Genomic DNA, 13604 nt, shown 5'->3' with positions numbered 1-13604 from the left:
CGTGGACATTTACTGTATTAGTGTCTGGTCCAAAAAAATAAGTTAGATGCAGAAGATATGCATAAAGTTGCCATACTTTGGACCCAATTTTTACTTAAGGTCTAAATACCTACCCTGAAAAAGTGTGCAATTCTGCACACTAACTGAAGATGGACCAATTCAAAAATTCACCTATTTTGCATGATTAAGATTTCTATAGCTGTTAGCTAACTCAGGATACACACAATAGGACAAAGAGTACTTCCTAGCTGAGTCAAAAAAGAATTGAGAAAGGGGTGGTACGTAGGAAGCACAGATTTTTACCTAAAAACAGGCCTCACCCCCAAATTGGAAAAAAGCCACCTGTGACCCAAGATTTCTACAGCAAACAATGAATGGCACTAAGATTCAGTTCATTTCACCTTAAACCAGAGTGGGCACTTCCCTTACAATCATTTCCATACTGGGCTATCATTTATTTTGTATCAAGCGAAAAGGTTTCATGAACCTCTAAGAGCCCCGAGCTATAAATATCCACTTATTTATGCCCAACACATTAATCAGAGTTCAGCCACCATAGCTGAAACCATGGACACAGTTCATCTAGATGCTCATGTAACAACTATGCAGAGTTTCTTATGGAGAGGAACAAGATACGTGACTCACCTTTCTGCATCTCAGATCCAAAATGTACAATGGCAGCAGGGAAGAGGTTAGCCTATTAACAAGAGAAAATATCCAGGGTTAGAAGAAACACAGCCAGGGCCAGAAATGCCTCTCCTCTCAGCCTTGGGAACATGCATGCACAGAACAGTACTGTTTCCTTGAAACTTAAAAGTGGGGAAATCTTGCTTGTCACAACATGGCTGGTTTCATACATAACGCTAAACCATGGTTTACTAAACTGACTTAATGTTATGTGTGAACCTGGCCCAACAACTTCACAATGGTTTACTTACTGCCAACAAACTACACTCTGAAGCTATGGTTTGTTGCAGCAATGGTTTGAACCTTGGTTTGTTCTAACAGTGACCTGGCATTACTCCCAGGATCCTTTCTTAACCATGGTTTGTTTGACCACTCCATCCTAGATGATGCTTACCAAACTGTAAAGGAAAAGGCAAGAGAAGCAGGAGAAGCAACAAACCAAACTTTGGAAAACCAAGTAATCATTGTCCGCGGGACAACTTGTGGTTAACTTGTAGACTTTTAAACAAACGATGGCTTACCACTCTGTGCAAACCAGGTCACCACATTTCAAGAATACCGAGAATGCCACCATGCTGGCAACAAAGCCCTTTACATATGTGTAGGCAATCACAATATAGCCCAGCCTTTCCCAATCTGGTGCTTGCCAAGTGTTTTGGACTACGATGGCTGGCCATGCTGGATGGAACCGATGGGAGCTGGGAGTCCAACAACATCTGGAGGGCACTACATTGGAGAAGTCTGGTGTAAGATGTTAAGTGTTGATGAACTGACTGTGCTGCTAAATTCAATACATATGTAAGTGGAAAGTTGCCCAGAATGTCCAGCACAGTCACATTTGTTTTCAAAAGAGAAAACTTAAATAATGGGGATTTGTGGATAAATAATTAAATGTAATATCTTGACTTTCTACATCAAGCACCCAAGTTAGCCAACAATATATAATACAGGGCAATTAAAAAAGAATCCTATAAGTATGAATATACAACAACAGCAAATGAACAAGATTTAGTTACCATCTATCTATGTATCTACGTATCTATATTTAAAAGGAAGTTGAAAGGTAACATTCATTTGCTTAGAGGGCAGCTGGGTGCCTTGCAAAGCACAGTGCTTGTGAGACCCTCCTGCCACCCCTTGCTCTAGAGATACCCACCATCTTAATTCACCCAGAGGCATCTATAAATATAAATTAGGACAAGTGGGTGTCATGGGCACGTACCCAAAGTCTTTTAAGTGCCTGGCAATGCTTGTGGGGTGGGGAGAGGGAGTGAGGAACATGTTCTAAAAGTATTAATACAAAATTTAAGTATGTCAGAAGCAGGACATGGAGGCAGTTGGACCATTAGATGACAAAGGAGAGAAAGGATGCTAATAGGAAGATAGGGAGATTGCAGCAAAGCTGGATGAGCAAAAAATAATAATACTGGATATCTGCTAATAAACCACTTTCCTGGAAATGAGGGCATCTGAAGATCTAAGTCATGAAGGGGGGAAGATGATGACATTCTAGGACTTACTGACAAATTAGAAACTTAGCTCACTGGGTCTGGATGGAATATACCTGAGAATTCTTAAGTTATTCAGGATGGTGAGAACTCAAGCTCCACAAGGATCTTTCCAAACTAAAGGAGCAACAACATGGCAAATCCTGTTCCATGTAAACACCTACAAAGGTGATGCACACTGAGGCAAAAATTCCCAGCATCGTAAGTCTCGGTCCAGTATACCTGAAGGAGCGTCTCCAACCCCATCATTCTGCCCGGACGCTGAGGTCCAGCGTCGAGGGCCTTCTGGTGCTTCCCTCATTGCGAGAAGCAAAGCTAAAGGGAACCAGGCAGAGGGCCTTCTCGGTAGTGGCGCCCGCCCTGTGGAACGCCCTTCCAGCAGATGTCAAAGCGATAAACAACTACCTGACATTCAGAAGACATCTTAAGGCAGCCCTGTTCAGGGAAGTTTTTAACGTGTAATATTTTACTGTATTTTTGGTTTCTATGGAAGCTGCCCAGAGTGGCTGGGGAGGCCCAGCCAGATGGACGGGGTATAAATAATAAATTATAATTATTATATATAATTATAATTATAAAGTCTGGAAATCTTATGCTTCCCACCAAACACATCATTCCATTATCAGTGTTCTTGATGGAGAACCTCTGATTTGGGTCCAAAAGCTATGTATTGGAACGAAAGAGGACAGGATGGTGTATATTCACTTGCCACAGAAACCTCGTTGCTTCCATTATTTGAAGCAACTGATGTGAAACAATGTCAGGATATACTAATGCGCCTGCATAACAGTGACCGCAGAATGTCTCTTCCTGACCCATTCGCCATAGACTTGGACTGAGCACCTGAGGGGCGGATGTGGGCATGGGCACTCAAAGTGGCCGACAACGTCTAGCTCCCAGGAAAAGCCCGCACTCCCTGCCCTCCTCAGCACCAGGGTTCACCTCCTTTCTAGCGACAAGGTCTTTCACAGTGCCAACCTGACATCCTAGCAGTAGGAAACAATATTTATTAGGCCCCTTAAAAACATTTTCTTTCTCAAGCAGCGGGACCCAGGGTTGCCAGCTCCACCAGAAGCCAGTTACAAAGACGGCTCTCCGTAAACTTTTTAATTAAAAAGTACCAGACACAGTTAAGAAACCCCCAAGAAAACTCTTACAAAAGCTTTGATGTCCCCGCTGCCTTCATCTGAAGGGATCCTACTATTTAGGGAATGGATTAAAAAAAGAAAAAGAAAAAAGAAGGCCCCCCTCCCCAAACCTCTTCACATACACACTATCCTTTTCACGCCAGTCACAACGTTGGAAAATGAGGTTTTTGTAGCGTGTTAGTGTTGGAATTTTTTAATAACCTCCCCTCTCTTTTTCCCCTCTCCTGCCCAATTATCATGATGAATAATTAACATTCTGAAGGAGATAACTAAGCACAGCATCTCGGAGCTCAAAGCCCTTTAGTTCAAAGCCCTGCCCTTTTCTCTTCGATTCTCCAGTTGCTGCCACTAAAACTTCCTTGTCAATCAAGCTCTGGGCACACACATCAAAGCTTCATGTGGGAATGGCCCCAAGGGGTCAGAGAAAATTCATGGCAGGGCCTGTGAGTGAGGCACAAAGAAAGAAGGGATAGACAGAGCGCAGAGGAACACAGTTCAAGAATGAGAGACACACGAGGCACAAATGCTGCAACACACACACACACACACACACACACACACACACACAGCATGCCCCGATAAGAGCCGCTACCCTATTTTTACTCAGAGGTTGACAAATAAGTCCCGCTTTAACTTCTGAGCTCCTCCTCTCCCAACCAATTCCCACCACTGGCAAGACATCAGTCCAAAGCTCTTTTAATTGGAAGAGACTTAAAGGAATGGGACAGCAGCTCGTAAGCACACAACATTCAGCCACCTCCTCCAGACTCGTTTTTTTCCTCTCCCCCTCCCAGCTCTGCATCCCTTGCCCACCTTTTTCCCTTCCTAGAGTTTGGCCAATAAAAACCTCCCCTCAAAGGGGAGCTCCCTCCTTTACTTTTAAGGCTCATTTGTGTGTCATTTGTCTGCTTCCCTCTGTCTGTTGTATAAATTACACGGGAATCCCAAAGACACAACACGTTCCATGGGTGAAGGAAAGGAAAAGTATATTCTCTCAATAGGACTAATTAAATCCTTTCGCCTGCAGTGCACAAAAATCAGCAAAATGATCATCATGGACTTTCAGGGTAGCTTTTGAACACGTTAAAAAGATTTACAGAGAAAACAACTTCATTCCACCTCTGCTTTCCTTCTCTAAATCCACCTTGCCACTGAACTCTTGCACATTCCTATCACTTCACTGCTATGGGATAACACCATCTGATGGCATCTCCATGCCATTTTCATTTTTCTGCCATGGGACAGAATATTAAATGAAAACAGAAGACTAGAGGCCATTTCCGATTTTGCTGCTGGCAGCAACTGCTTCCAAGGAATGAGTCACTCAGTGCTGCCTCTGGGCTATGGATACCTTTGGCTTTGGAATGATTGGCCCTGCTCCTGCCTCTTTTCCGGGATAACACATTAGGATCAGGAATTCTCCAGATCTTCTGAAGATCACATTCTCATTTTGGTTATATTTTCGATTAACGGCCTCTGGAACACATGAAAGAGTAGAAGACTCCAAAATCAAAACCCAAGTTAGAGGGCGAGTAGCATCAGGCCTTCCAAAAGCTAGATTTTAGAAAGAACAGATGGTGCCTAATACAGGAACTTGTGTTATTTGACACTCGAGCCAAGGGTAGTCCAGTAGAGTGCAGTCCAACCTCATTTGTACCATTCTTTCCCAGAAGAACCTGCCAAGCTTTATATAAACATATACGACTATTTGCAATTTAATGGAATATTGCAGGGTCCTTCCACAGCATTCGTCTCTGTCTTCTTACACAAATGAAAGCAGCTTACCAAATTAAGTTGGTAAAGTATAGAGGCACACGTGAAAAGATGCAAAATTGAATGCTCTTAAAAGCTGATATTGATAGTCTTGGTTAAAAGGGGAGACTGTGACAGATCTGTGCTATCACAGCATCTCAGCTTTAGCCTGGAGGTAGCAACACATTAACAACAAAAGAACTTAGGAAGTGCCTTGCAAGATCAGACTGGGGGTCCATCTACTTCTCTATCCAACAACAGCTAGCCAGATGTTTCAGAAAGCTTACAAACAGGACATAGAATTAGTCAGCATGTTAAAACGTTAACACAGACATCTCTGTATAAAATACAGGATTTAGGTGACTAGACAGTTCATTTAAACTAGCTCAAGGTACACGTAAAGCGGGTGGTGCTGTGGTCTAAACCACTGAGCCTCTTGGGCTTGCCGATCAGAAGGTCAGTGGTTCGAATCCCTGTGACAGGGTAAGCTCCCGTCGCTCTGTCCCAGCTCCTGCCAACCTAGCAGTTTGAAAACATGCCAGTGTAAGTAGATAAATAAGGACTGCTGCGGCAGGAAGGTAAACGGTGTTTCCGTGCTCTCTGGTTTCCGTCATGGTGTTCCATTGCACCAGAAGCGGTTTAGTCATGCTGGCCACATGACCTGGAAAGCTGTCTGTGGACAAACGCTGGCTCCCTTGGCCTGAAAGTGAGATGAGCGCCGCAACCCCATAGTCGCCTTTGACTGGACTTAACCGTCCAGGGGTCCTTTAACTTTTTTTAAAGTTAAAAATGCCAATACACATTTTCTCCTCTTATGAAGAGCTCAAGAGGTCTTCACCAATTGCTGTTAAAGTAGAGTGTGCTGCAAGAGAGCTCAAGAGTGCCTTGAAAAGGTTAGCTACCGTGTTGCACACATTCACCACACTCTGGCGCCTCTTGGAGTGGGGAGGCCCAAGCAGCAGCAGCAGCAGCAGCAGCAGCAGCAGCAGCAGCAGCAGCAGCCTCTCCCCCCCTCCCTGCTTTATGAACTGACAGATGCAGGGCAATCCCAGAAAGCTCACCACTGTCCAGAAAGCATGGTCTGAATCCTAGGCCCTGACTGACACAAGGCTAAGAGGAGGGATAATGGGAAGCAATATTGTCTGGGCCAGGCATGGCCAAACTTGTCCCTCCAGCTGTTTTGGGACTACAACTCCCATCATCCCTAGCTAACAGGACCAGTGGTCAGTGATGATGGGAATTGTAGTCCCAAAACAGCTGGAGGGCCAAGTTTGGCCATGCCTGGTCTGGGCTATCTTGCAAGGAAAGGTGCTCCTACAGTGCTCTGCAAAATGCTTTAGTACAATGCCTCCTATTTTAATGTGGGGTGAAGGGGCTGCAGGAGAACTGTTCACCAGATATCAAAGTTTGAGAAACTGCTGTTGACGGTGTAATTCTATGCATAACTACTCAAAAGAACTCCAAACAGAATGCAGGCAGAAGAAATGGGGGACAGATTCATCTAGCAAGCCAAATTGCCTTAGTGTTATGCTGAATCCCGCCCCAGAGAGAGAAACACTCATAAGCTATGAAATCAAAAGATGAGAGTCTTGTTTCTTTATGGCATCACAAGTCTAAAAAAAGAAACTTGTGGGTAAAAAAACTGGCAAAACCCAAGCTACCCTAGAAACTAGAAAAGTATTTCTAGAGTTAATATAAATCAATCAGGACTGCATGTGCAAAGTAGAATCTCACAGCTCAGAAACACCCTCTCGTTTGATGGTAGCAGCAGTCTGAGCCTTCTCACTTCTCAGTCACAAAAGAAAGAGGCCTTCAACACAATAATTTTAAGAGCTGCCTTCTTTTTAAAGGGAAATAAAATAGTGTTCAAAGTTTTAAGGCATTGGAAGTTTCCTCACCAGTCCTGGAGTACATATCACATTATTCTCCCCCACCATTCTAATTTAGAAAGGCTGTTACTCTCTGCCCCTATTTCAAGAGCCTTACTGCCTATATTAAGCAGGGATAAAAATAAGACCAATCATTTGGCACTTTTAGCGTGTTCTGAGCGGTCCAAACTTTGCTACATAGACCCTAATGCTAGATGAATTGGAGTGAGGTGAGTATCAGGTGAGCAACAACCGAAACAGGCACCTGAAGTCGCCCTGAAGTCATAGATTCAAATGAAGTCATAGATTCAAATGAGAAGCCACTGAAAAAGTGCAGCTGGGAGTGTGGGAGGCAACTGGGGAGCCCATGACATGCTGGAGAAGCCTTGAACACGGTCCTATAAGCACATTGGTCACAATGATCTTTGTCAGCGTGCTAAACAGACGCAATTACTTGAAGCAACATATTTCTCCCTGGATCTTTACATTACAGTATATACATTATAGTGGAAAGGCTGCACACACCCACACACCCCCTCCAATATTTCAACAGCCTTTCTTTTATAAATCCTCCTCCCTAACAACTGAGGGACACACACACACTCCTACAACAAAAGGCTGCTGCAAAAGGATGCAATTCACCACACTGCTACTTAGTTTGCCAAGTTCGTTCAGAGACCTTGAGATCAGGAAGAGGCTGTTGTCTTCTTCTTTTCTTTCCCCCCCTTTTTGTTTGGAGGCGGGTGGGGAGTTGGAGACAGGGGACAGGGACTTGCAGCTGCCAAAAGAGGAAGCATTCTTTCCGTTACATGAGCTGAAATGATTAGAGTGCCACAGGTCCACTGTTAGTTTGATGTTTAAAGATTAATAAATAAATGAGGGCTTCAAAGGGGACATGCGCATGAATGCAGAAATCCAAGCTACCAGCATGAAATACCTCACAACACCATCCCCCCAACACACACACACACACACACACACACACACACACACACATTCCTTCAAGATACACAGAAATCAGCACTTGGAAAATTCAATGGGGAAGCAAGCAGATCAAAAGCTTCCCTGACAAGCAGCAAAGAGCATCTCCGGAAAGGAAACAAACATGAGAACCACCACAGTCAAAGAGACGTTGCCTAAATGGCCTTGTCTCATTTAATACCCAAGAAAAAAGCTTTCCAAAGCAGAGGAGACCATGATCAAACAGAGAGTGAGCGTGAGGCAGCTGGAAAACAGAGGCTTAAGTCTTTTACCTTTTATGAGATATGGTCTGAAAGGGGAACTTTTACACAAGGGTAAAGTAAGTGGAGACAGTCTACTTAAGATACTCCCAAGCCAAAGTACAGCAAGTTCTGACCATGGAGTACTAGTACTGAACATATCTGGTCTGTTTGGGCACATGGGACCACCCAGGACAGACAATCATACCAGAAACTAACATGTTTAGTTGCATATATTCTATGCTAAGAGCAACACAGAGGGACAGTAAACAGACTAAGACTTGACATACAAACTACAAAGGTGCAATATTCACTGTACTTGCTGTTTTTGCTCTCTCTTTGGTTACACAGGCTTTGTCCAGACACAATGGGAAACCATGGTGTCCCATTCCATCTGAAGCACAGAAATGAAGGTTCAGTCTTCAAAAGGTACCTTGTGCGTCTGGAAACTCAATTGCCAAGTTTGTCCCTGTGTAACAAGTTTGTGTGTATCTGAAGAAGTGTGAATGCACACAAAAGCTCATACCAATAACAAACTTAGTTGGTCTCTAAGGTGCTACTGGAAGGAATTTTTTTATTTTGTTTCGACTACGGCAGACCAACACGGCTACCTACCTGTATCTAAGTCTACTGGAAGATTCTCAACCTGCATAGGCTTTGCCAGCATCAGATTCACTGACTCAAAGATGTGAGCGCACCCAAAACCGCACCAAAGAATATGAAAGTAGAACAGCAATGAGAAAAGATCCTCGGCTCGTTTGTATTTTTCCTCTTGTTGACAAAGCCAAGAATAGCTTGATTCAACACTTGGAGAAATGTTAAGATACATTGGAGGGGGGAATAAATATTTAGATGGAAGCATGTGGGGCCTCTTCAGCTCCTTTGAAGATGGGACCACAGTTGTCTTCTGCCTTTCCCAGACTCTGGGATGCTTACCTCTCTTCACTGCTTCCCAGCACAAGCAGAGATCTGTGAACTGGCCTTTCCTAAGCCCCAGGACTGAGTCATGCCAGTGTGTGTTCCTTGGGGTAGAGTGGGGAGGGGGAAAGTCCAACTAGCTAAGAAAAAACACACACACAGCTGGAGCTTCAGGGACCCCTTGGCTGGAGTACTCGGCAGAGAAGCCTGCAGTTGATCAGTTCTGCCCTCGAGAACACTTTAAAATAATTCATGGGACATGGGGATAATGCAGCCAGCACAAACAGCAATAACAAAATATCAAAGCAATGCCTTGAAGTCTTTATGGGTTCCAAAAACTCCATGTTGCTGCCAGTCTGCACATTCGCCCTCCAGTAAATAGGCACACATTGCAGGACGCTCTCTTCAGATGCAACCCCTTTTCTCTTAAAGCAGACAAGTTGACAACATTTGTTTTCCTGGCTTTGATCCCACAGTTGAAGTCTCTTCCCCTTTCTGGTGGCTATCGGGTTTAACAATAGTAGCTCTAGATGCCTTTTCAACCTTGTAAGGAAAATAAGCATCAGTCATAGCCTTGTAATTCCAGCACTTGTTCACAGAGGCCCCTGCTAGGGTAACCATCTAAGGTATCTATATTCTTTCAGCCCATCACAGCGAGCAAGGCCTTCCCGGGGTGGGGGTAGAAGAGGAACTCAACACCCCAAGACTTTCTAGAAACAAAAGGTATCAGAAATCAGAAAGGACTCAGGGTCCGGTGACCCTTATCACTGCCTGTGTTTCAAATAATGGGATTCCTGGAATAGCCTGATGCATCTTCAGACAAGAAAGCTTGTTAGATAGCAATGGCTGTTTTGGTCCCAAAGGTTTGAACAGAAAAAAGCAGACAAAATGTTAAGACTTATTATAGCAACTTAATACACAAGCTTTGAGGACAGAACACATCAGGATAATTGGAAAGGTAGCAAAATCTTGGCTAGGAAAAAAGTAAGTGACTGTTCTTACTCAATGACTGCTGATTGCAAAGCTGAAAGCATGTATTATTGATCGGTCCGTTTCAACTCAAATACTAAGAGACACTTTTATAGTTGTATTAACTTAGCAGGGCTACTCTGTTAGGCTTGCAAAGGAACAAAATTTTATTCCAATTTATTTTATTTTATTGCTCAGTGTTCTCTTTTTAAAAACAATGTCTTGTTAATGCCTCTTTTCTCTGCGTGGCCCACAGCATGTTCCTGGCTCTCTGCATTCCTGTTAGGCCTCCTTCTCTCTGTCTGAAGTGCCACTGGTCCGTACTCTTATCTGCTATTTCCTTTTTCTGTTTTCCCCCTCCAGAAATCTCCTTGCATCCCTCTCCATCTTACAGCTCGCTTTCTCTCCCGCTTTAGGTCTATGTGAAGCCACTGCTAACCAGTATGGGAAAGGGAACAGCACATACTTTCCATGTGAAAAGTTCCAGTTTCAATCCCCGGTATCTCCAGGTAGGGCAGAGAAAGACAGTTTGAAATCTCAGAGACCTACTCCATAGCACCCTCGTTTCTGTACCACTGCAGGTTTCTTACATCCCATCTCTGCTACCCACTCCCTCGCACACTCTCCTTCCCACTTGACTTGTCTCATCCCCCACCTCCCCAGCAACTTCCTTGCTGAATTTGGCAGAAAGAGAACATAAGACTTTCCTTCTCCTAGGAATTCATACAAGGCGAGTGGGCTATGCACCAAAACTGGTGCCAACTGGACCGAATTCAGAGAGAGGAGATGCTATGAAAACGTCCCGATGTAGTTATTCCCCTACTTGCCACTTTGGATGCAATTGGGATTGCTCCCTTTGGATGTTCTCTCACAAAAATAGTAAGAAGGTGCTGTTAACATTAAGCATTTTGAGTTCTCTCAGGAGGTCACAAATAGCTATGGAGTGGTTCATAGCTGGAACCACAGGCCTTATCAGTTTCAAAGAGTCTGAAAGAATGATGTAGATGTCCTGGCTGGGCCACTCACTTTCTGATCTCTCTGTCCTCAGCATGAAAGAAACATCATGTAATAACTTTCAGAAGTCATCCCTGGGAATTAAGATGAATCTCCTTTGTTCAGATAAATGCAACCAAAGCTTCTCAGCACCCTTTTGCAAGGTTGCTACTTTTGCTGGCAAGACTTTAGTGCGACCGCATGAGATAGAAACGAGTTCATGGAACAATGGCAAATCCAGGCTACACTGAACCACACACCATTAAATGGCATTTAAAGTAGCCTTCTCCAACTTGGGAAAAATGAGGATGCTTCACTCTCATACCTGCCACATCAGCCACTGGAATCCTTTCCAGACCTTCCCTGCTTTTCTGTAGTTTAGTTTTTCTCCACTACAAACAACCATGAGGTTCTGCAGCAAAAGCTAGGATTCTCAGGACCAGCCTCCAAACAATATATTCTGTTATTGAAACGACAGTGACCGTGTATGTATGGGTCTCCCGAGCCCAATACCTGGCCTGGGTTTCTGCACTGTAATATCAACTGAGACAGTCCTTCATCTCTCCACTGTAAGTTAAGGCTGGATGCTCTAGAGTCTAGTCCAAGGATGTTGGCACCTACAGCCCCTTGTTATTGAATTTCAACTCCCATATTCTTTGACCATGCTGGTTTGTGCTGATGGGAGTTGCGAGGGCCAGAGGTTCCCCACTCCTGGTCTAGCCTCTTTTGATGTCCTGACAACACAGCATGAAAGTGCAGAGACCTCAAGAGAACAGAGATCTGATGATTCAAGCCCAGGACAGACATTTTCTGAAGATTCATCACACTAGCTATAACCCACTTGTTCCAGCAGGCCTTTGTCTGGCGTTTCCATAAATCTAATTAGCTCCTTTTTGTCAGTTAATCCATGTTAAATTAATTTACAAGCCTCTTAGAAGACTATTTCAAATATTATAGAGTGGTTTTGTCTATATTAAATACGGAAACTATTAAGAGCATCCCACTGAACAAGGTTGGTGTTTCTGTGCGTTTCACTTCCATCTCCATGTGTACACAAAACCAACACAGTTTATTTTTTTACAAAAATAAGAGAAGTCTCTGTTCCAGTTCCCACATTAGTCACATGCAGACTCAAAAGCAGGAGTCTGCACAATACATATCCACTCCTGTGCCCATGAGTTTGCCGCTCAGCAAATAATGCTGGAGAAGGCAAACAGCAGGGTTCCCCACCTCAGCATTGCCCCTCACGCTAGTGCCGAGACAGGTCCAATAACACACACACACACCCCTCCTTCCCAAGAACACAGGGGCTTAGGCAAAACAGCCCGATTAGGACCAGCAGCCTATAAAAAGGGCATCCAACAATAACAGAGTTGCCAGGGACATGAAAGCTGGAGCAGCTTCCGCACCCATTTCTCTCCAGAAAAGAAAGCCCCCTTCAGCCTCTGCCAAGCTTTCAGATCTCCGGTGGCAGAGAAAGGCTATCCAAGCAGAAGCCATTACAGCATGGAGCATACACTGACTCAAGGCAAAAAGGGGGAAAGAACGAACGGATGAATGCATGTTTATACTGGTGATAGGGAGCAAAATGTCATCTAGAATCAGCCAATCTAAACTAGGAAAAGGGAGAGGCAACCCAGGAAGTTATAGCAATGTGATTGCAATCTCCCCCACCTCAAAAAAAGGAAGAGAATAAGGAATAAGTTGCTTGTTTGCTCCTGTTTTGATGCACCTTAACAGTGCACACGTTCATTTCTAAGCTCTACTGCAAGATGCTAGGCTGCATTGTATGTGCATCGGATGTTTTCCTAGGGAACACCCTAGGATCAGCCGGTGCAGTCATCCTGAGTGGGGATTACTCACCTTTTAAGGAGAATTTGGGTGCAGTCCTAATACTCTAGACAACATGGGCATTTGTAGTTAAAGCACTGCAATTTTCAGTACTTCGGCTATGTCCACACACAGGTTTGTCAGTGTTTTCACAGGCTGTGTTTACTCACAACTATGCAGGGTTCTTATTCATGAGTAACTCTACTGGAGGGTAAACATTCCAGCCCACTACTTGAAAAGGGAAGACTGGGGTGCTTAGGAATAGATCTGCTTGCAGGCAGGAGTCCTTTACAAGTACATCCATGAGCAGATTACTGTACTTTGCATCGGAGGGCTAGGATATTTTTTGTTGGTCATTCCGCTCCTTTCTGTATGTTGATCACACACAGTAGGAGAACCTACTGGGACCAGAAAACACCAACCGCCCACCCTTGTACTCAAATGAAACATGAGCTAGAAAACCTGCCATTAACTCTGCTCAAGGACTGTGTGGCCACTAACTTCACACTGTTTGGGCTCTGCAGCACTAAGGCACACAGGTCCAGCCATTTGTTGTTGAAACAGATTCATTAATCTAATTAAACACCCTGCTGATATACTCCCACCGCACTCAGATATGGAGGTAAGGTGGTCTTTATTCAGGTCTCATTTGCACAGGTTACTACTACCCCTTAACCTGCCCAACTCATACCTACTATCACTTCCCTGTAA

The 13604-nt window shown here is 44.1% G+C and overlaps 1 protein-coding gene across 1 annotated transcript in view; it reads right to left on the bottom strand.

The window, feature by feature from the left end:
* ASPSCR1 (ASPSCR1 tether for SLC2A4, UBX domain containing) overlaps positions 1–13604 on the bottom strand; it is a 64427-nt gene that overhangs the window by 2192 nt on the left and 48631 nt on the right. The window contains exon 13 of the mRNA XM_081849431.1: positions 646–697. Coding sequence (XP_081705557.1) covers positions 646–697 — 52 coding nt within the window. The remainder of the gene's footprint in view (positions 1–645; positions 698–13604) is intronic.

The sequence above is a fragment of the Podarcis erhardii genome (assembly GCF_964252035.2).
Source record: "Podarcis erhardii genome assembly, chromosome: 2".
In the NCBI taxonomy this organism is placed as follows: Eukaryota; Metazoa; Chordata; class Lepidosauria; order Squamata; family Lacertidae; genus Podarcis; species Podarcis erhardii.
This window is presented reverse-complemented; position numbering and strand designations above follow the sequence as displayed.